Below are 23,136 nucleotides of genomic sequence, written 5' to 3' on the forward strand. Positions count from 1 at the left end.
TCAAAGATTAGTTGACCATATAGTTGTAGGTCCATTTCTGGCTTTTCTATTCTGTTCCACTGATCTATGTGTCTGTTTTTGTGTCAGTATCATACTCTCTTGATGACAATAACTTTATAATAGCTTCATATATAGCTTTCTATTTCTTTTGTCATCTTCAAGTTCTTTCATAATGTAGGTGTTTTATAGTTTTCAGAGTACAATTTTTTCTTTTTACTTCTTTGGTTAGGTTTATTCCTATGTATCTTACGGTTTTTGGTGCAGTTATAAATGAGATTGGTTCCTTGATTTCTCTTTCTGCCTCTTCATTATTGGTGTATAGAAATGCAACAGATTTCTCTATGTTGATTTTATATCCTTCGACTATCCTGAATTTGTTTATCAGTTCTAGAAATTTTTTGATGGAGTCTTTCAGGTGTTCTACATAGAGTATCATGTGGTCTGTAAATAGTGAAATTTTGACATCTTCCTTGCTGAATTGGATTCATTTACTTCCTTTTGTTTTCTGATTGCTGAGGCTAGGACTTACAGTACTATGTCAAATAACAATGATGAGAGTGGACATCCCTGTCTTGTTCCGGACCTTAGAGAAAAAGTTCTCAGTAGATATTAGACACGGGTCTTTTGTATATGGCCTTTATGATGTTGAGGTATATTCACTCTATTCTGACTTTGTTGAGGTTTTTTATGAAGAATGGATGCTGTACTTTGTCAAATGCTTTATTTACATCTATTGAGAGGATCATATAGTTTGTATCCTTTCTTTTATTAATGTGTTTTATCACTTTCATTGATTTGCAAATATGGAACTACCCCTGCAGCTCAGGAATAAATCCCGCTTGATCATGGTGAATAATTCCTTAATATACTGTTGGATTTGAATTGCTGGTATCTTGTTGAGAATTTTTTATCTAAGTTCCTCAGGGATATTTGACCTGTAATTTTCATTTTTAGTGGTGCTTGTCTGCTTTTGGAATCAAGGTAATGCTGCCCTCATAGAATGACCTTGGAAATTTTCCCTCCATTTCTATTTTTTGTGACAATTTTAGAGTAGGCATTAACTCTTCTTTCAATATCTGGTAGAATTCCACTTTGAAGCTACCTGGCCCTGAACGTTTGTTTGTTGGGAGATTTTTGATTACTGATTCAATTTCTTTACTGGTTACTGGTCCGTTCAAATTTTCTATTTCTTTCTGTTTCAGATTTTGTGATTAAATGTATCTAGGAATTCATCCATTTCTTCCAGATTGCCCAATTTGTTGGCATATAATTTTTATAATATTCTCTTATAATTGTTTGTATTTCTGTGGTGTTTGTTGTGATATCTCCTCTTTCATTTATTATTTTATTTGGGTCCTTTGTTTTTTTTTTTTTTTTTGATAAGTATGGCCAGGGGTTTATCAATTTTATTAATTTTTTCAAAGAACCAGCTCCTGGTTTCATTGATCTGTTCCACTGATTTGTTGTTGTTGTTGTTTCTATATCACTTATTTCTGCTCTAATATGTTATTTCCTTTCTTTTGCTGGCTTTAGGCTTTATTTTATTTTCCTTTTAGATTTTAGATTTTATTAGCTCTTTTAGATTTAATGTTAGGTTGTATATTTGAGACCTTTCTGGCTTCTTAATATAGGCCTGTATTGCTATACTTCCCTCTTATGAGTGCTTTGCTGCATCCCAAAAGTTTTGGACCATAGTGTTTTTATTTTCACTCGTTTTCTCTCTCTCCCTCTCTCTCTCTTTATATATATATACATATATATATAGTATATATATACGTATATATATTGTGTATATATATATTGTATATATATATGCATATATACACACACACATAGATATATACACACACATATATACATATATGTATATATACATGTATACATATATATGTATATATATGTATATATACATGTATACATGTATACATGTATATATATATATACATATATATATATATGTATATATATAACTTCTTTAATTTCCTGGTTAACCCATTCATTCATTACTAGGATGTTCTTTAACTTCTATGTATTTGTGGTCTTTCCAAATTTTTCTTGTGTTTGACTTTAAGTTTTATAGTGTTATGATCACAAAATATGCATGGCATGATCTCAATCTTTTTGTACTTGTTGAGGCCTGATTTATGACCCAGTGTGTGAACTATTCTGCAGAATGTTCCATGTGCACTCGATAAAAATGTGTATTCTGCTGCTCTATGATGAAATGTTCCGAATATGTCTGTTAAGTCCATCTGGTCCAGTTTGTCATTCAAAGCTATTGTTTCCATGTTGATTTTCTGCTTAGTGGATCTGTCCATTGTTGTGAGTGTTAAATACCCTACTATTAATGTATTATTATCAATGAGTTTCTTTGTGTTTGTTATTAATTGTTTTATATATGTGGGTGTTATGTTGGGAGCATAAATATTTACAATTGTTAGATCTTTTTATTGGATAGGCTGTTTTATCATGATATATTGCCCTTCTTTATCTCTTCTTACAGTCTTTGGTTTAAAATCTAGTTTGTCTTGTATAACTATGGGTACTTTGGCTTTCTTTTGATGTCCATTAGAATGACAAATGGTTCTCCATCCCCTCACTTTTAATCTGCAGCTGTCTTTAGGTCTAAAATGTGTCTCTTGTAGTCGCCAGATAGATGAGTCTTGTTTTTTTTTTTTTTTCTTTTTATCGATTCTGATGCACTATGTCTTTTGCTTGGAGTAATTAAACAATTTACTTTGAGAGTGTTTATTGATAGATATGAATATAGTGCCATTGTATTACTTGTAAAGCCAGTGTTTCTAGAGATTTTCTCTGTTCCTGTCTTTGGACAGTCTTTGTTGCTTTTGGTCTTTCTTTCCCACTCAAAGATTCTCCTTTAATATTTCTTACAAGGTTGGTTTAGTGATCAGATACTCCTTTAGTTTTTGTTTCTTTGGGACACTCTTTAGCCCTCCTATTCTGATTGACAGCCTTGTTGTACAAAGTATTCCTGCCTGGATATTTTTCCACTTTAGCATGTTGAATATATCATGCCACTTCCTTCTGGCCTGATAGGTTTCTGTGGAGAGAACTGTCAGGAACCTTATTTATCTTCCCTTGTGGTTTAGGGCTTTATTTTCCCTTGTCTCTTTCAGCATTCGTTTCTTATCTCTTTATTTTGAAATTTTTACTATGGTATATCTTGGTGTTGACTGGCTTTTGTTGATTTTGATGGGAATTCTCTGTGCCTCTGTAATTTGCATGTCTTTTCTCACCGAGATTAGGGAGGTTTTCAGCTATAATTTGCTCAAGTCAACCTTCTGCCTCTTTTCCCCTCTCTTCTTCTGTGACTCCTATGATACAAATGTTATCACACTTAATAGTGTTGCTGAGTTCCCTATGTCTACATTCGTGGTCCAATATTTTTCTTTCCCCCTTTTCAGCTTCATTATTTTCCATAATTTAATCTTCTAATCACTTATTTGTTCTTCTACTTCTTCCATCATCTGTTCAGTACATCAGTCAGTTTTGCATTTCAGTTATAGCATTTTTTATTTCAACCTTACTAGTTTTTAGGTCTTGTATCTCTTTGGTAAAGGTCTCTGATTTCTTCTATGCTTTTCTCAAGCCCAGCTAATATCCTTATGATTGTTGTTTTAAATTCTAGTTCATTCCCATTACTTTATCAGTTTTGATTAGTTCCTTGGCTGTGACCTCTTTTTCTTTCTATTGGGATGAATTACTCTGTCTTTGCATTTATTCTTGTCTCTGTCCTTTGTGCGTTAGGAAATCCTGTTCCTAGTCCTATTTTTACTAGAGCTGAAGCTTTGCAGCACCCTAGGATCAGTACACCTGCTGCTGTGTGTGTGTGTGTGTGTGTGTGTGTGTGTGTGTGTGGCGGGGGGGGGGTGGGTTGTGCTGATCTTTTGAAAGAGAGGTCTGCTGCTGCTCTGGCTGTCAGTCACACTTGCCCTATTAAAAAATGCACCTGCAGAATGCAGGGGGACACAGATTGGTTTGAGTGTCTCAAGCCTCCACTGTGTGTGCTGTGCTGCTCTCTGAAGTTCGTTGGTGCTATTGGAGGGGTGAAGAATTGTGTGGGCCCACTGTCTTCCATTGAGAGGGGCATTTACATCCCTTACTGTTCTGACCCTCACAAAAGAGCAGACAGTCTCCCCTCTTGTGTCCAAGGCTTCTGTCATGTCCCTGACTTCACCCTGTATCTGCACTGTCTGCCGACCCAGTGGTGGTGCAGCGCTCCTTTTATCTCAGATGCGTGGCTGGGATTAATGGCTCCACAAATTTTAGTGACCCAGTGCGACAAGGACCCATGCTATCTCTGGGGGAGTGTCTTGCTGCACTGTGGCTGGTTGCAGTTTTTCCGAGAAAAGTAGCCGCACAAAATGTGCAGTAGCTTGGAGTTCATGGTAAAGCACAGCAAAAAAAACTGACATCCAGGTTACCTCTCCTCAGCATGTTTTTCTGCCCATATGCTAATAAATGGGGCAGCTCAATGGGAAGGCAGAGGCCCAAGAGCAGACACTATGCTCTGAGAATCCCCTGAACCACATGGAAGGGACAGTTCCCCTTCTTGGAGGGCATTTGGTAGAGGCTGCCCCAAGTGTTTTTCTTGTTCAGTGCCCTGCGTGCTGCTGTGCTGCTTTATCTCTCTCTTTCTCTCCCTTCCTCTCCCTCTTCCTCCCCCCTCCCACCTCAGGATTAGGACTCCCTTTCCTCTGTAGTCCCATGATTCTTTTTCCCCCCAGATCATATCACTGCATTTCTTACCTTCCATGTTGTGGCCTCTTTTCTCCCTGTAGTTGTGCAGTTTGTTCTCTCAGTCTTCAGATTGAATTCCTGGGTGTTAAGAATGTTTTTTTTTTAAAGTTTATTTATTTTTGAGAGAGAGAGAGAGAGAGATAGAGTGTGCCTAGGGAAGGAGAAGAGAGAGAGGGAGATACAGAATCAGAAGCAGGCTCCAGGCTTGGAGCTGTCAGCACAGAGTCCGACCCAGGGCTCAAACTCACAAACCATGAGATCATGACCTGAGCTGAAGTTGGAGGCTTAACTGAGCCACCCAGGTGCCCCCAGAATGATTTGATAATATCTAGCTGTGTTCAAGGCAAGCATAAGGTCCTCCTACTATTTCACCAAGTTAACTCCTTCCCTCAGTCTATTTGATTTTTAAAGCTATTATTTTAAGTTTGGTAATTGCATAGTAAACACCATTCTCTTAGTTTTACACTATGTTTTTCATGTATTTTTCTTGCTATTTAGTACCTACTGGCCACCTTTATACATATTTGTCCATTCTGGTTTTTGGGTTTTTTTCTTTTTTTGCTTCTTTTTCATCTTGTCTCTTCCATTTCTTTTTTTTTTTTTTTCTGTCTTGTCTCTGTGTATGTTCTTATTTATTATGACCCCTGGTAAAGTTACATTTAAGAGCTTTAGCTATATTCCCCTTTTTCCCCCAAATTCTTTTGGAAGTTAAATTAGGAATTATGAAAATATTCATATGTTTGGTACTTAACTAAAAGTTAGTTTGAAATGACAATTTTGATCTAATGAAATGTAGGATTCCACTGTTAAACTAATGAGAAAGAAACATTTCATAAGAAATCTGAGGGGCGCCTGGGTGGCGCAGTCGGTTAAGCGTCCGACTTCAGCCAGGTCACGATCTCGCGGTCCGTGAGTTCGAGCCCCGCGTCGGGCTCTGGGCTGATGGCTCAGAGCCTGGAGCCTGCTTCCGATTCTGTGTTTCCCTCTCTCTCTGCCCCTCCCCCATTCATGCTCTGTCTCTCTCTGTCTCAAAAATAAATAAACATTAAAAAAAAATTAAAAAAAAAAAAGAAATCTGAGAAATACTTTGTGGGACAAAGATCAAAGAAAATACCTTCTAAATATAGTGAAAACCAATTTTAGCCTTTTTTTCTTTTTTGTTTTATAATATAACTTTATTATTTTTAGTGTTCCTGTGTTATCAATCCCAGCATAGCTTAAAAAAAACAAAACACTAAATCCAAAGTTAATAAAAAAAATTCAAGGTAAAACAGTGAACCCATTGGGGTTATCTATATACCTGCTCCCATTTATTCTAACAATTTTTAACTGTTTAGCCAAATGTGTGCACATAGGTTTTAATTATGAGTTCTCTTTTTTCCCTCCAGCAACTTCTCATTGTCTATCTACTTTTTTTTAGTATTACTTTATTTTTATTAATTTATTTTTTTGTTAATTTATTTTCAAGTTATTTAACATACAGTGTAGTCTTTGCTTTGGGAGTAGAACCCAGTGATTCATCTCTTACATATACCCAGTTCTCATCCTTAAAAGTGTACTTCTTAATGCCCCTCACCCATTTAACTCACTCCCCCACTACACCCCCCTCCAGCAACCCTCAGTTTGTTCTCTGTATTTAAAAGTCTCTTATGGTTTGCCTCTCCCTCTGTTTTTATCTTATTTTTCCTTCCCTTCACCTATGTTTATCTGTTGAGTTTCTCAAATTCCACATCTGAGTGAAGTCATATGATATCTGTCTTTCTCTGACTGATTATTTAGCTTAGCATAATACCCTCCAGTTCTGTCCACATTGTTGTAAATGGCAAGATTTCAGTTTTAACCTTTTAAAACATTTCTTTTTCTGTTCATACTTATAATACACACTTGTGTGTTCATATCCAAGCCTAGAAAATTAGTGAAAATGGTGTCTTCTCTGCCTAGTTCACTGTGACACTTACCAAAACCTAGTCACCATTTCCTTGGGTTCATAGCTTTTGTAATGTAGCACAGCTTCCTGAAAGGGGGGAGATAGAAGATGGTATGGAAGAGGTTTATTGCTTCTTTAACCAGCATATAGTATACAAAAAGAACTTTCCAACATTTTACCCCTTTTGTTTAATTTTATTTTCTATACAAATTAGAGAATGTAACCATGAATTCTAGATATCTCCAGAGAGATCCAATGACACAAGTAGAGTTACTTTAGAAAATTATATCAGTAAGTACTTTACATGTTTTTCTTTGTTGAGGAAATACTTATTATTCAGGTATTTCTCCCAAATCTTTATAGATTTTTTAGGCAAGCTAAGGGAAATCATATCTGATCAAGGGGCAAAAACTCCCAAGATGCAGTCATTTCAAATTAAAAAAAAATACATAGACAAGCAACTACATTTGAAAAACATTCATGTAATTAAATAGAACCTTATTGTGGAGATACAGGTTTTTAGAAGACCAATATGAGTTGTATTTTATTTTATTTTGTTTTATTTTATGTTTTATTTTTTAAAATTTGCATCCAAATTAGTTAGCATATAGTGCAACAATGATTTCAGGAGTAGATTCCTTAATGCCCCTTTCACATTTAGCCCATCCCCCCTCCCACAACCCCTCCAGTAACCCTCAGTTTGTTCTTCATATTTATAAGTCTCCTCTGTTTTGTCCCCCTCCCTGTTTTTATATTATTTTTGTTTCCCTTCCCTTATGTTCATCTGTTTTGTCTCTTAAAGTCCTCATATGAGTGAAGTCATATGATTTTTGTCTTTCTCTGACTAATTTCATTTAGCATAATACCCTCCAGTTCCATCCACATAGTTGCAAATGGCAAGATTTCATTCTTTTTGATTGCCGAGTAATACTCCATTGTATATATATACCACTTCTTCTTTATCCATTCATCCATCGATGGGCATTTGGGCTCTTTCCATACTTTGGCTATTGTGGATAGTGCTGCTATAAACATGGGAGTGCATGTGTCCCTTCGAAACAGCACACCTGTATCCCGTGGATAAATGCCTAGTAGTGCAATTGCTGGGTCATAGGGTAGTTCTATTTTTAGTTTTTTGAGGAACCTCCATAATGTTTTCCAGAGTGGCTAAACCAGCTTGCATTCCCACCAGCAATGCAAAAGAGATCCTCTTTCTCCGCATCCTCGCCAACATCTGTTGTTGCCTGAGTTGTTAATGTTAGCTATTCTGACAGGCGTAAGGTGGTATCTCATTGTGGTTTTGATTTGTATTTCCCTATAATGAGTGATGTTGAACATTTTTTTCATGTGTCGGTTGGCCACCTGGATGTCTTCCTTGGAGAAGTGTCTATTCATGGGATTCTCTTTTTCCCTCTTTCTGTCCCTCCCCCTAGCCCACTCATGCTCTCTCTCTCTCTCTCTCTCTCTCTCTGTCTCTCTCTCTCTCTCTCTCAAAATAAATAAATAAACAGGCACCACACTGTCAGTGTTCTAGGGCAGAGCCTGACGTGGGGCTTTATATACATGCTATTTTGACCTGAGCTGAACCAAGAGCCAGAGACTTAACTGACTGAGCCACCCAGGCACCCTGTAAGTTGTTTTTTAAATTAAACATGCATTACATAGGCATTTTGAATGAGGGTTATTGTTTTTATTTTTTCTTTTTCTTTAGTTTGGATTGCAAAGGATTCTAGGAGATGAAAGGAGTCTTTTGCTATTGGCAAGAGCAATTGATCCCAAACAACCCAACATGATGACTGAAATAGTAAAAATACTTTCTGCTATTTGCATTGTTGGAGAAGAGAACATGTAAGTATTGCTGTATTACTATATTAAGTGCATGGAAAATAGTACTTGAAGAAGCCCATATTTTGTGATTTTCTTTAGATTACTTGCATGAAAATTACTTTAGATTACAATTTAAAAAATTAAATTGTAGAAAATAATTTACTGGCAATTTACCATATCTATTTTTACATACAGGATTAAAAAAAAACTTTTTTTAAAAACTTTTTTAACGTTTATTTATTTTTGAGACAGAGAGAGACAGAGCATGAACGGGGGAGGGGCAGAGAGAGAAGGAGACACAGAATCTGAAACAGGCTCCAGGCTCTGAGCTGTCAGCACAGAGCTCGATGCAGGGCTCGAACTCACAGACCGCGAGATCATGACCTGAGCTGAAGTCGGCCGCCCAACCGACTGAGCCACCCAGGCGCCCCTAAAATTTTTTGAGAGAGATTTTAAATAGAATTCTAGTGGGAAATTCTTCAAAGTTGGATTCATATTGAATAAATAGAATTTTATCTAGCTGAAGGTAAAGCAATCATTATAAAAGTGGGGAAAAATCAGAGAGCAAATATGGCTAAATACATACACACACATACACAAATATCCTCTACATGTGCCTATCAAAAAATTTGACTTCGTTAACCCACTGAATTGACCAGATGCTTTTATTTTGTACTATGATTTTATTTAAAGTGGTATTTTACTTTATTTGCCTATGATAAATGAAAAGATGAAGTAGTTATGCATAGAGTGAAGTAAACTTGTTAAACAGAAAGAACAAAAAAGATTGTAATTATTCAGAGAGCATGTATGTGTTAATTTTAACAAGTCACTGCTGAATGTACATTAGATCATACCTTCCTATGGAAATAATATTGACTGAGAAGAAAAATTTCAGATTTGATGTCATTAACAAGCCCAGTTAGTAAGGAACCATTGTGATAAAGGATAAAGTATCCTCTTACGGACATGAACTAAAATATTTCTTCTGAACATTTCGTGTGACAGTAATAATTTCTGTTTGAATCAGAACAGGGCCATGAAAAGACTTAAGAATATTGTAATACATTGGCTTTTTCATACATGTTAGAATAAAATGAGATCTTGCTTAATGCTGCTTAGTGTACTTAGAAACCAAAGACAAACACTAACCAAAAATATTATCATAGAGCATTAAGTCTTATCTCAGAGCAAAGAATGAAATAACATATACAAAAGTAAGGTTTCCTTAGGTTTCATGGAAAAATCCGTTTATATATGAGTAAACAATGTTTTTCTTGTCAATTGGGTTTCCAGTATTTAATTCCTATAATATAACCTATTCTGGTATATGTTTTATAATTATAACTATAGTTCGATAAGCATAGTATACTCCAGGGAGGTTAATTTGATTCAGACACTGTATAGTGATAGTTTCCAATAATTTTCTTCCGGTAAATAATTCTCTTGCGCTAGGTAATTATAGATGCTTTTCTAGTTACCTAGCTTTTCTCTTTTAGTTTTTGTTTCTTGTTCCCATTTTCAAAGATTGTTGATGTTTTCAATTCTTTTAAATGTATTTGCTCTTTCCAGCACTTTATTATAAGATTTTAATATTGTATATGCCATATTATACTTAAATGATTATTAATAATCATGTTGACGCATGAAATATCAAAACCTGAAATTTTAAATTTCACTGTTTATCAACTAAGGATCTTTTAAAAATTATAACCTAGAAAATTTATTTTCCTAAAGTTTTTAATTGAATTTTCATTTTGATGGCCCGAAATTATTTAAAACTATCAATATTTGACTTGTAGAAATATGTGGATAGGAAGGAACACAACTCTTAAATTGTGGTGGTCTTTATAAACATCAAGTGCTAGAAAGGAAATAGGGAAGACTGAAAGATAACCCATATCATAATGTATGTATAAGATGGATTTCTCATTTCTATTTTTTTTTTCTGTGTGTGTGTGTGTGTGTGTGTGTGTGTGTGTGTGTGTGTGTAGTCTTGATAAACTTTTAGGGGCAATAACTACAGCAGCAGAAAGAAATAATAGGGAACGATTTTCACCTATTGTGGAAGGATTAGAAAATCACGAAGCTTTGCAATTACAGGTGAGTTCATTTTGTCTTCAACGGCTTCTGGGGTTATATTTAAAGTACTCATTTTGTATGATGCCAACTCCATTCTTTCTAGTATTTAAATAGAATGGAAAATAAAAATTAAATTCTTCCTGTTGCTTGGTCATTTATAAAAGCTAGAAATTTTGTCTGTGAGAGTAACAATTTGTTTAAAATTAGGAAAACTACTTCAAGTTATTATAATATGGTGAGTATGATTATCATTAATATTTGGAAGAAAGTTAGTAAATAAGAAAATAAACCATTGGGGTACTTGTGTGGCTCAGTTGTTTAAGCATCTGACTCTTGGTTTCAGCTCAGGTTGTGATCTCTCGGTTCGTGGGTTTGAGCCCTGCCTCAGGCTCTGTGCTGGCAGTGCAGAGCCTGCTTGGGATTCTCTCTCTCTTCCTCTCTCTGCCTCTTTCCTGCTCTCTCTCTCTCTCTCAAAATAAATAAACATTAAAAAATAAAATAAACCATTGAAATTAAAGCTTTAGCAATAATCAAGTGTAATAGGGCAACAATTCAGACAATGCTATTATCCTAACATAAGTTGATTAAGTCTGTGGGCTTATTGTAGAAATTTAGGAAAACTAAGCATATCTCTCTTTATGTCATTCACACAACATTCAGATATCTGATTCACCAGAATGTTGAGGGGGGGGGTGAATTACAACTCTTTGGTCAGGGTCTATCTGATAGCCCTGTATATACCGAGACTAAATGTCTTATTTAGAAAATGACAAAATTCACTATTTTTTCTTAGATGGTTTCAGGAATAGACCCATTTTATGAAAGATAACTTTGTTCTTGAGTGATGAGAAGTCATATTTATTGACCATATTTATTGTGTGAGATCATGGACTAAGAATTTTAATTTACATAAATTATCTGATTTAATTCTCATAACAACTGAGCTGTGTAGGCCTTATTATCATGTCCATTTTGTTTATGAGATGAATAGGCTTATTGAGACTAGATAACTTATCTATGCTGATACAGCTTGTAAGTGGCAGACTTAGAATTTGACATCAGGGTTTTTGGTCTTTGATGCTCATCTCTTTCTTTTAGACACTGTTTACCATTTAATGCACCATGGCGATCTTTTTCTGAATTAATTTTTAAACTACTGTAGTATCATTCAACAAAGAGAAGATGGTTACACATTTAATTTTATCAAATTATTTAGTAGGGAGTGTTTAAATGTTAAAATTTCTTATCTAATGTAAAACAATTTATTTTATCATTTTTTAATTTTTTATTGTGCTATAAATTATTAGTATCTTTTTTTTTGCCACGGTTTGAAACTACAGCAGATAGATGAATTGGCTTGTCCAAAGAGAATACTGTAGTGTTACAAAACTATAATCTCTCTTTAAATATTTAAGGATCTTTGTTAGTTGTTTTTTCTCTAACTATGATTATCATTTTGGGTAAACTTTTATGGTGTGCCTTTTATGTCCAATGTATTACATTTTAAATAATTGGGATATTTCATTCTGCTTTCCTTTTTAAAATATACTTCTTATTATATATTATAATATACTTATTATATAATATATATACTTATATACTGTACATTATATAAAAATTCTGTCACTTTTTTTAAGTTTTTTTTTAAATGTTTATTTATTTTTGAGAGAGACAGAGACAGAGACAGAATGCAAGCAGGGGAGAAGCAGAGAGAGAGGGAGACACAGAATCCAAAGCAAGCTCCAGGCTCCAAGCTGTGAGCACGGAGCCTGATGCAGGGCTCGAACTCATGAACCGCGAGATCATGACCTGAGCCGAAGGAGGACGCTTAACCGACTGAGCCACCCAGGCACTCCTCTCTCAAAAATTTTAATATCTTTATTGAAATATTTGAAAAGATTTGAAAGATTTGAAAACTGTACTTTTTTTCTTTTAGAGACACAGCAAGTAGGGGAGAGGGAGAGAGAGAGTGAATCTTAAGTAGGCTTCATGCTCAGCATGGAGCCCAACGTGGGGCTCCATTTCATGACCGTGAGATCATGACCTGAGCCAAATTCAAGAGTTGGATGCTCAACCAAATAAGCCTCTTAGGTTCCCCTGAAAACTGTACGTTTTAGATGACTTCTTGAAATCTTTGTTCTTGTTTCTTTAGTTGGGCTTACCTAACTAAATATCACTGGCATTCAGTCATATATAGGAGTTTGTACTTGTCCCACAATGTATGTATAGGAGAAGTGTTTTAGATACATTCAATGTCTTCATTACTTACTCAAATCAGTCACTCAAAATCACACAGCTATTGAAGTGTGGAGATGTAATTTGAAGCCAGGTCTTTGTGATGAATCATTTGTATACTGCATTTTCTTCCTTTTAAAAATATTTTTTAAGTTTTTAAAATTTATTTTGAGAGAGAGAGCATGAACAAGGTAGGGGCAGAGAGAGGGAAAGAGAGAATCCTAAGCAGGCTCCATGCTGTCAGTGCGGAGCCTGACACAGGGCTGAAACTTAACAAACCATGAAATCATGACCTGAGTGGAAATCAAGAGTCAGACACTTAACCAACTGAGCCATCCAGGTGCCCCTGAAATTTCCTAGTTTGATGAGCTACAAAAATTAGTAATTTGTTATATGCAAAGCCTATCACTCTTACACAAATTGTGAATTGGGTTTTTTTTTTTTTATTTGAACTATTTCATGTCAATGAAAAAAATTTCATCTAAAATTTCAAAAATATTTTCAGAATACAGAATGAAACACAAAAGTTTAAACTTATTGTTTAAAAATTATAATTAGTGCTGTATTTTAAATGTAATAGAATTACATTTTCTATTTCTGTAGTACCCTGAGACTTCTCAAAATGTTATTATAGTCGCAGGAAGTAATTCTGTTAAAATACAGCACTAATTATATTTTTAAATAACAATTGTGTACATTTTTCTCTTTTTTGGGGGGATTTTAAAACAGGTTATTTACTTCCCATAGAAGTTTTCAAGGTCATCTTTAAAGGGAAATTTTGTACTTGTGATAGGATTTTCATAATCTGCAATAGTTCAAGAAACAGAGAGACAGTAAGTCATATATCTTCATATGCTCTCTCTTCACTGACTTCCCTTCAGCTAAGTAGCATTCTTAGTTCTTACCCATACTGCAATACTTTTGATCTTACTTGTTCTTTGAACCAACCTCTCACCTTCCTTTTTTTATTTCATAGTCCCAGTCTCTAAAAGAATCATCTGTACTTGTTTTCTCTGTTTCCTAAATTTCCTTTTACAACTTAGGATTTTCAAAGTTATTAAAAAGGTCAACAGTGATCTTCTAATTTCAAAATCCAATGGCCTTTTTCTAATCCTCATCATTTGGCAACATTAATCGCCTCCCTCCTTGAAAATTTTACTGCCTTTGGCTTTATGGTCCCCATTCTCTCCTTGCTCTCTGACTACTTTAACTGCTTTGTCTCTTTTTCATGTGTTTCTCCTCTTTTTCTTGGGTATTTTCTTTCTCTCTGTTCTATCTTTGGCCCTCTTATATTATCACTTTTGTTTACACATATATCTGTACATTTACATATATACACTTGTATGCATACATATGTATTTTATTTTTCTCATGAATGTTCTCAATTGTTTCTCTAGCTTTAGCATCCAGCTATATTCTAGTGATTCCCCAGAATTATAAGTCCATCTCATCTCTCTCTCTCTTTTCAAACTTACATGTCCAAATGCTTAACTGGATATCTTAGAGACATCATAAAAATAAGAAATTAAAGATAGCATGTATACATCACATACCCATGTTCTAATACTTTACACATTACCTCGTTTTAAACCTCACAGCAATTCTAGGAGAAAGATAGTAATATCCCCATTTTATATATGAGGAAACAGGCTCGTAGAGGTTAGATAACTTTCCAAGGGCCACAATGTGATTAGGAGCAAAAATCCAGATTAGACACTAGGGAGTGTGGCTCCAAAGTACATGATCTTAACCACTGTAGATGCTTGTATAGTTTTCAGACCTGGTAAGTTAAATAAAAGTTTGTAGCATTTTTCCAATAATTTTGTGAGGATATTTCCTGTTAAAATAGTTCCCCTCTCTATCACTTTGGTAAGAAATGGAATACAATTTTTTTTTGTGTTGCTGTGTCTCATGCTATTAAAATTTGAGATATCTCATTACCATTCACCCATTATATTTTAATCATTGTATTGAGGGCAATTAGAGGTTAAACAGAAAATCCTAAATGAAGGCAGAACTTGCCTTTACAAAGTTTATAATCTCTTTTGTGGTATTTCACACTCTGTATCACATCCCATACCGCAGGATGAAGACAATAGCATCTTGTGACTAAAGGATGTAGACCATTATTGTAGAAAGAAAATATACTATTATAGTAAAGGAATAATCCTAATGTGATGGAAAAACTGATAGTAATTCAGTTTAGCATATAATTATACATGGTACAAATTATTGGATCTTTATCACATGCAGAGTTGGTGGTTTTTATCTATACATATTCATGCATTTATTTGGCAGCATATTTATCATGTAGAAAAGGAGACCCCTGAAGTACAAATAAAGAAACTGTTTTAGTGGTTAAGAATCAGAATTTTGGTCCTATCCTACCATATTTATTAATAATGGACAAAATGTGCTGATTTACTGTGACGTTTAAATTTTAATTCTTGTGGAAGCTATATTTAAAACAGATATGGCAGACCATTTTGAAACTTAGACCTATTATAAAGAAACTAAGCAACAGAAAGAATCTGGAAAAATGGACTTTATGATATTCAGTTCAAGGGTACTTGCTTTTCTTCCCAGTGTAAGGAAAATTGCTATTCAGCAATGCCAGATTTGTGCATTGTAGTGTTGTACAAAGAATCCCAAACAGTCATGAGACATGAGTTCTAGTTCAGTCTTCATGGCTTTTTATTAGCTGCATGATCTTGGGCAAATCATCTAGTATTTCTAGGTTTTCAGTTTCTTTATCTTTAAAGGAACACAACAGAACAGAGTATTTGGCATTTTTAGGCAGTCTCTCCACTTTAAAATCACATATTCTTTATTTTGCATCTCTGGGGTTGGATTTTTTTAAAGCAGATTGATTTTGCCTTATAAGCAGACAATATAGTTCAATCATGATCTTAAAGATTTATACGCTTGGAAGTTCAACATACCAATTCTGAAACTATCATTATTTGGGAATGAGTTTTGTACTTCTTTGGAGCTTAGGTTTTAGATATTAGGCAGAAGACTTTTTCCTTAAAGCCTCTAGTGCAATGCTATCTAGTCAAAGTTTCTGCATTGTCCTTCATTCATGCCGTCCAGTGTGGTAGCCAGTAGACACATATGGCTTTTGAACACTTGAACCGTTGCTAGTGTGACTGAGCATCTGAATTTTAAATGTTATTTAATTGTAACTAAACTAAATTTAAATTGTGACTGGTGGCCCCATATTGAATAGCCTATTTCTAGCGTGTGTGTGTGTGTGTGTGTGTGTGTGTGTGTGTGTTTGTATCTGTATGCAAATGTATGCTGAATAGGGAGTGGCATGGCAGGAAGTAAAGGAAAGTGGAGACCATTATTTTGGATGATGGGATGCTACCCATACTTCATTGTTCAGGATGTATATATATGTATACACACATATACATATATACACATATACACATATATAGTGGAATATAACACATTCTGGGAACTGTTTTCTACCTTTCCTCTTTTTTTTGTTTGTAATCTATTATGCATTTTGATAACCACATTGTTTTGTTTTCTTTAAAATTGAGGTATAATTGACTTACATGATAAGCACTTTATATACTAGACAATATATTATTAAAATAATTGTATGCTTTCTAATTAATAGTTTCAAAGCTAGATATTTCCAGTATATTAAATGATGCAATAGTTAAATTTTATTATATTACCCATCCTTAAAATCTTTTTTTGTGTGAATCTATGAATGGAGTTAATGAGGCATTTGAATGTGCTGGAAATTATTCTGTATTTGAAATAAAATGATATGGTTTAGAATCATGAGTTTTCTCCTTGCTGTCTGACCTTGTATAAGTTATCCGCTTTGAACCTCAGCTTCATCATCTGTGAATTAAGAATAATAGTAACACTTATGTTGAATGGTTTTTATGAGGAAGGCATTAAATGGTGAATTATATAAAGTCTCTATATTGTTTGGTAATTAATAATAAGAACAGGGGCGCCAGGTGCGTCTGTCTTTTAAGTGTCCAACTTTGGCTACGTCATGATATTGCAGTTAGTGAGTTTGAGCCCAGCATTGAGCTCTGTGCTGACAGTTCAGAGCCTGGAGCCTGCTTCAGATTCTGTGTCTCCCTCTCTTTCTGCCCCTCCCCTCTCCCTCCCTCTCTCTCTCTCTCTCTCTCTTTCTCTCTCTCTCAACAATAAAAATTAAAAAATATATAAATAAATGTGCTTTCAAATTTATTTTTTTAAAAAGAATAATACTAATGATAATAGTTTAGGGTTCTGTATTTAATTATTCAGAATCTACATAATGGCTGTTTTGTGTTTATATTTAAGTAATAATATATTCTGGCATTGAAACGAATTCTATTTTTAAAATTTAATTTTGTATTTGTAAATAGTGACAATTATTTTGGTTTTGGATTGATTTTGTTATGTCCTCTAAAAAGGGCAGTAATTGCAGAGTAACATAAAGATATAGACATATTTAAGATGATTTTTTTGTTCTTCACATTCATACACTATAAATGTTTTTATAAGAGGGAATCACTGTAACAGAATATGTTGGAAAATGACATGATGGTATGACTATTCTCCTGATGTTATTTATATTTAATTATATGTCTATTAGAATTTGATAAACAATAAATAGTACATTGATAAACCAGTGCCATTATTTCTTTAAATTGCTGACTTCAAAGTGTCTCCTACCTATTTTGTTTGTCTTCTAATTATTTTATAGTCAATGAATGCAACTTTTTTTTTAACATTTTTTAAAAACTTATTTATTTTTGAGAGAGAGGCAGAGAGACAGAGAGACCCAGCACAAGCAGGGGAAGGGCAGAGAGAGGGAGTCACAGAATCCAAAGCAGGCTTCAGGCCCCGAGCTGTCAGAACAGAGTCTGATGCGGGGCTCAAACTCAACAATTGCAAGATCATGATCTGAGCCGAAGTCAGTGCTTAACCAACTGAGCCACCCAGGTTCCCCTCAATGCCACTTCTTTTTTAGCATTCAGTTATACATCACATGTAAAGTATTTTATACTATTGCAGTATTTGTCTTATTAAATGTAAAGGTATTTTTATGTTGATATATTCATTAATTTTATTGATTTTTACTATTTTTATCATCTCCTGATCTAAATACTTTTATTTGTATAAAGGTACAATTCCAAGACTCATTAACTTGTTTCTTATTGAAATGTTCTCTTGTAAGGTATTAATACAAGCCATTAAGCTAGAATTTCTTCTGGCAAAAACAATCCTAGCAGATGGCAACTTTTCTCTCTATTAATTTTGGATTAGACATGTACTTTGGCTTGTTTGGTCATGTCATAGTTGTACCATAACAAGGATCATTCAAGCACATGCAATGATAATATATTTAATAATATGTACAGTATGCAAACTTTTATCCCATCCTATGGAAACTATATAAAGACTTACATATGTTCTTATTGTAAGTAAGAAGGTTAACTAGTCCATTAAGGCATAAATATCATAATAACTTATTTGAAATGTGTTTTACGATAAAGCAAGTATTTTTAATCAATTGTCTAAATGTTTTATATTGACATTTGAGCATTCATAGGAGTTGGACTACATTGTTCAGTTGCCATTTAGATATTGAGTAATGTTAGAAACAACTTTAGTCATCCCCTTTAAAACATACAACTTTTTATTTTTGAACGTGGATGTGAAGTGGATGGACTATTCTCCCTAAAAACAGCTTAAATGGCTAAGGTACATATGTAAAAATGAAAGGAATACTGTATTTTTAATAAAGAAATATTTAAAGGAACTGTACTTTTAAACCTTTTAATATTTTCTTTCTACTTGAAAAATAACTATTAAAATGATAGGTGGGATAGGTCAAGTCAAAATACATTTGAAATATTTTCTTTTGCTGATCTGTTTTTCTCATTCTATTATTTATTTGTGTCTCCTATATATACTTGTATATATACTTGACATCTTTACCAAATCTGGTTTTCCAGGAGTTCTCTGGCAATCAACTCTTTGAACACTGTACAGTGCACTCACTGCATACTTTATTTATTATTTTTTTTAAGAGGGGATTTTTTTTTTCAGCGTTTATTTATGTTTGGGACAGAGAGAGACAGAGCATGAACGGGGGAGGGGCAGAGAGAGAGGGAGACACAGAATCGGAGACAGGCTCCAGGCTCTGAGCCATCAGCCCAGAGCCTGACGCGGGGCTCGAACTCACGGACCGCGAGATCGTGACCTGGCTGAAGTCGGACGCTTAACCGACTGTGCCACCCAGGCTCCCCTCACTGCATACTTTAAAAATAATCAATTTAGGGGTGCCTAGGTGGCTCAGTCAGTTAAGCGTCTGACTTGGTTTTGGTTCTGGTCATGATCTCGTGGTTTGTGAATTCGAGTCCCTGGTTGAGTCTCTGTCAGCACAGAGCCTGCTTGGGATTCTCTCTCCCTCTCTCTCTGCCCTTCCCCCACTTGCTCTCTCTGTCTCTCTCTCTCCTCAAAATAAAGAAATCAACTTAAAAAAAAAAGAATGATCAATTTAAATGTGCAGCTCATCACTTAAACTATTATCTAGTTGCCATAAACTTGAGCAGCATTCCCCAAAAAGTATGGATCAACTGGCAATTAGCACTTTGTTGATTCCCTTCTAGCTTGCAATTACCAGAAAGTAAGTCCCCTTTATCGTAGGGAACCTCAATATTAGAAGGTAAGAAAAACCAAACCTTCTTTACAGTGTTAATATAATTAAGGAATCACCTTCACTTAAAAACAAACACTTCTATTTGTCATGCAATGCACTTTGGCATTGGTGTCACAGTGCCTTCTAGTTGATCTTAATTTACTTGCATTCATTTTTATACACAGTAAATTAATTCCTCTTAATCATATATTTTAAAACTTTATATTTTTTGCAAGTGTATCCCAATGATGGATGGAGAGAGTATAAATCAGTATATTAGCTCCAAGTTATCACTGATCCCTGTGTAATACCAGGGTACATTATTTGATTTATTTTAGAAAAGTGTTTATAACCATATAGAATTGAGGCCAAATGCACTCTGAGGACAGCTGGGTATGAAAGATACATTTCATGATCTTTTAAAGGGCTATATATGCAGACTTTTGGAACTTTGAGCTTCTCAGAGAGAATTCAATATTCCTTCATATTGTTTGGCAAAACATAGCAATACTTGGCCATCCATATTTTTGTTAAAATTATTCTGTACATTAGAAACTTAATTGTTAATTTTGTTGTTTATACTAAATCATCCTTATACTTATGTAAAAATTTACATTTCTTTTTATAGTATATGTATGTATGCCTTTAGCTAATGGAAAAATAATGATCTGAATGCAGTAAGTAAATATTCCCTTAATGAAAAAAAAATTAACAAAATATGCTTTCTAATTGCAGGTGGCCTGCATGCAGTTTATAAATGCCCTTGTCACTTCACCCTATGAGCTTGATTTTAGAATACATTTAAGGAATGAATTCCTGCGTTCAGGACTAAAAACAATGTTACCAGTAAGTTGTGTATACACATTTATTATGCTAATGAACTTTAATGTTTTTCTCTCATTGGACAAAAGTATTTGCAGCAGAGTAAATAAATGTACCTTGTTCTATTTGCTTTTGTAAAGCATTAGATATTTTGTAAGCTTTTCTATATTGCAGTAATGTCAGTCTCTCTATACAACTTATGATTCAGAATTCAGGTAATGTATCCAGAGTGATGTGGGTGGTTTTTTTGTTGTTGTTGTTTTGTTTTGTTTTCTCAAAGTCGAAAGGGAATTTCTTTTCTTTGAATTTGAATACTGAGAACATAAAAGACTGCTGCTTTTTCTTTTTCTGCAGCCTCAATTTTCATTTAAAAGTTTTTGCTTTCCTCTTTGAACTTAGATTGATATCGTTTATATTCAGCATTAAGTATGTATAGAATTTGGATTCGTATATTCTAGACACATTTCTTAAGAATGGTATTCTTGTTACAATGCTGTAGGAACTTTTCTTAAAAATAATTCCTTAAATTGAATATGAATATATGCAATAATTAACATTTTTGAAATAACTTTACAGCTTGATCTGAGATAAAGTACACTTATAAGCACAAATACAACTAATGTGACTTTTTGTCTAATATGTTAACTGAAGAGGGATTTTGTTTAAACATGGCATTGTTAAAAGACAATTGTTTAAACTCACTAGTCTCACACCTGAGAAAAAAGAAGCAAAAGGGAGTAAATATGTATAATATGTACGCATATATGCAAATACATATATATATGTGTACGTATTATATATATGTTATATAAATGTATATAATACTTAAAGTACTAGAAATATCAAAATAAGGGACATTTCATGGTGAAGAATGAGTGTGTAGCATGCATCTGTAACTCGTGCTCTGTTAGTCTTAACTGAAAGTAGTTGGAATTCATCATCATAAAATGTACCATAGACTTGGGTCTACTGAAACCCATTTTGATTCAGATGTATGCTTTGGTGTATCTGGTTTTAGAAAAGTTCAGTTCTACTTTGAATGGTCCTTTAACCCATGACTTTAAAAAGGAAGGAGTTGATTGCAGTTAATCAAAACAACATTTTAAGTGACTTATATTGAGGTTCACTATGCAGGTAACTTAGGCACATTCACTAGTTATGGTGTGTGTAACCCGCATTCTTATGTTGTCACAAATCTTTCCTCATGAAAAGTCTGTGGGCTTAGGTAGCTACAGATAATGTTATAGTCTTGATTCTGGTGTGGCTTTTGAGATGTTGGCTTCCATGCTTGTCCTCACTGGGCTGGTCCTCTAAGAGAGTAATAATGTCTTTGGACATTTTCTGGCTACAAGGGCTCATTAACATCCTCTGCTCATTTACTAATATGCCACATTTTTTGCATTAGTTGTTGCTATTATTCTTCTATCTTTTATTTCCCTGTATCTATTATAATTGAATATTCATTTTCTGCCTTATACTACTGAATATCTGATTGAGAAAACTGTGACTCTCAGTTTATTTAAGTTGTTTTCAGAAAGGGTATGGATGGTAACTCTTGTCCTTTTTTACTTTTCTCTGGTGTGTTCATCTTTGCTGGGTTCAGTGGTCTCATGGTATGTTATTCACTTGTTTACACTGACAATGAGGATTTTGCATCAGTGATTCTAAGCTTAAGTCTTTTGTGGCAACATGTGCTTCTTAATATATGCATTCCTAATATATGTATCCAGTTAGATTTTTCTTTAAGTGTCACATCTCTTCAGTATGTCCTGATTCCTATATCTCAGTTGTTTCCTCAGCAAGAGAAAAGAAGAAAGTGTCATGTTTCTGCCTCCTAAAGTTTTGGAAAGCAACAAACAAGGATTCTCAATTTTTTTTTCTAAGACAATGGAGTGATATATGATTAAATACAGCCCAGGTCATCAACTAAATAATTTGAACATGTACCCCTAAAGATAATCTATCAAAATCTCATTGGGGGTAAGGCAGAGATGTTTGGTTTGAAAAGAAAAATAAACCCTCCCTAGGTATTTCTTATATATGAGAATCAGAATCCAGAAAGATAGACCCAGAAGGTTAGATATTCTTTCTTTAATACCATAGATTTCACCACTGATGTTGTTCTTGTAGTTTTTTCATCACATTTGGAACAAAGGTCTGAATGGTCATACTTTAATGTACATTAGATGTACCTAATTATGTCAATTATCTAATTGACTCACTATCTAATTTCCTAAATATTTAAGCTTAAACTTCTAGAACTTTGTTAATATTAAACATCTGTACACATGCATGGAAGCTTAATAATATATTCATAGGAGAATTTTTAAAATCCTCACTTTTTTTCCTGTTTATTGTTACTTTATACATCATTCTAACAGGAGGAGCTCCCTAATTTTCTAGAATGTATCATATTCAAAACAGCAAATTAGACGTGGCTAAGGCTAATTCAAATTGTTGGTCCATGAATAAAAAATTATCACAAGCCTATCTGGTTGTATGAACATGTTGAATCCATGTATTGTACACCTGAAACTAATATTACACTGTATGTTAACTTACTGGAATTCAAATAAAAACTTAAAAAAAACATATCTGTAATCATTAAGTGTTAGAGAGAATGATTCTTAGTGTTTTAATAACCCCTGAGACCATTGTAATATTATCGTACAGTGAAACGTTTTTCATACAATAATCAGAATCCTCAAGATAAGGATTATTTTAATTATATTCTGTAAGAAAGACAGATACCATATGTTTTCACTCTTATGTGGATCCTGAGAAACTTAACAGAAACCCATGGGGAAGGGGAAGG

At 34.1% G+C, this 23,136-nt stretch overlaps 1 protein-coding gene across 5 annotated transcripts in view; it reads left to right on the forward strand.

The window, feature by feature from the left end:
- DIAPH2 (diaphanous related formin 2) overlaps positions 1–23,136 on the forward strand; it is a 1,008,663-nt gene that overhangs the window by 241,911 nt on the left and 743,616 nt on the right. For all 5 annotated transcript variants that reach the window (XM_023249470.2, XM_019824053.3, XM_023249471.2 and 2 more), the window contains 3 exons: positions 8,400–8,536; positions 10,510–10,618; positions 20,235–20,345. In XM_023249470.2, coding sequence (XP_023105238.1) covers positions 8,400–8,536; positions 10,510–10,618; positions 20,235–20,345 — 357 coding nt within the window. The remainder of the gene's footprint in view (positions 1–8,399; positions 8,537–10,509; positions 10,619–20,234; positions 20,346–23,136) is intronic.

This window comes from Felis catus, chromosome X (assembly GCF_018350175.1).
Source record: "Felis catus isolate Fca126 chromosome X, F.catus_Fca126_mat1.0, whole genome shotgun sequence".
Classification (NCBI taxonomy): domain Eukaryota; kingdom Metazoa; phylum Chordata; class Mammalia; order Carnivora; family Felidae; genus Felis; species Felis catus.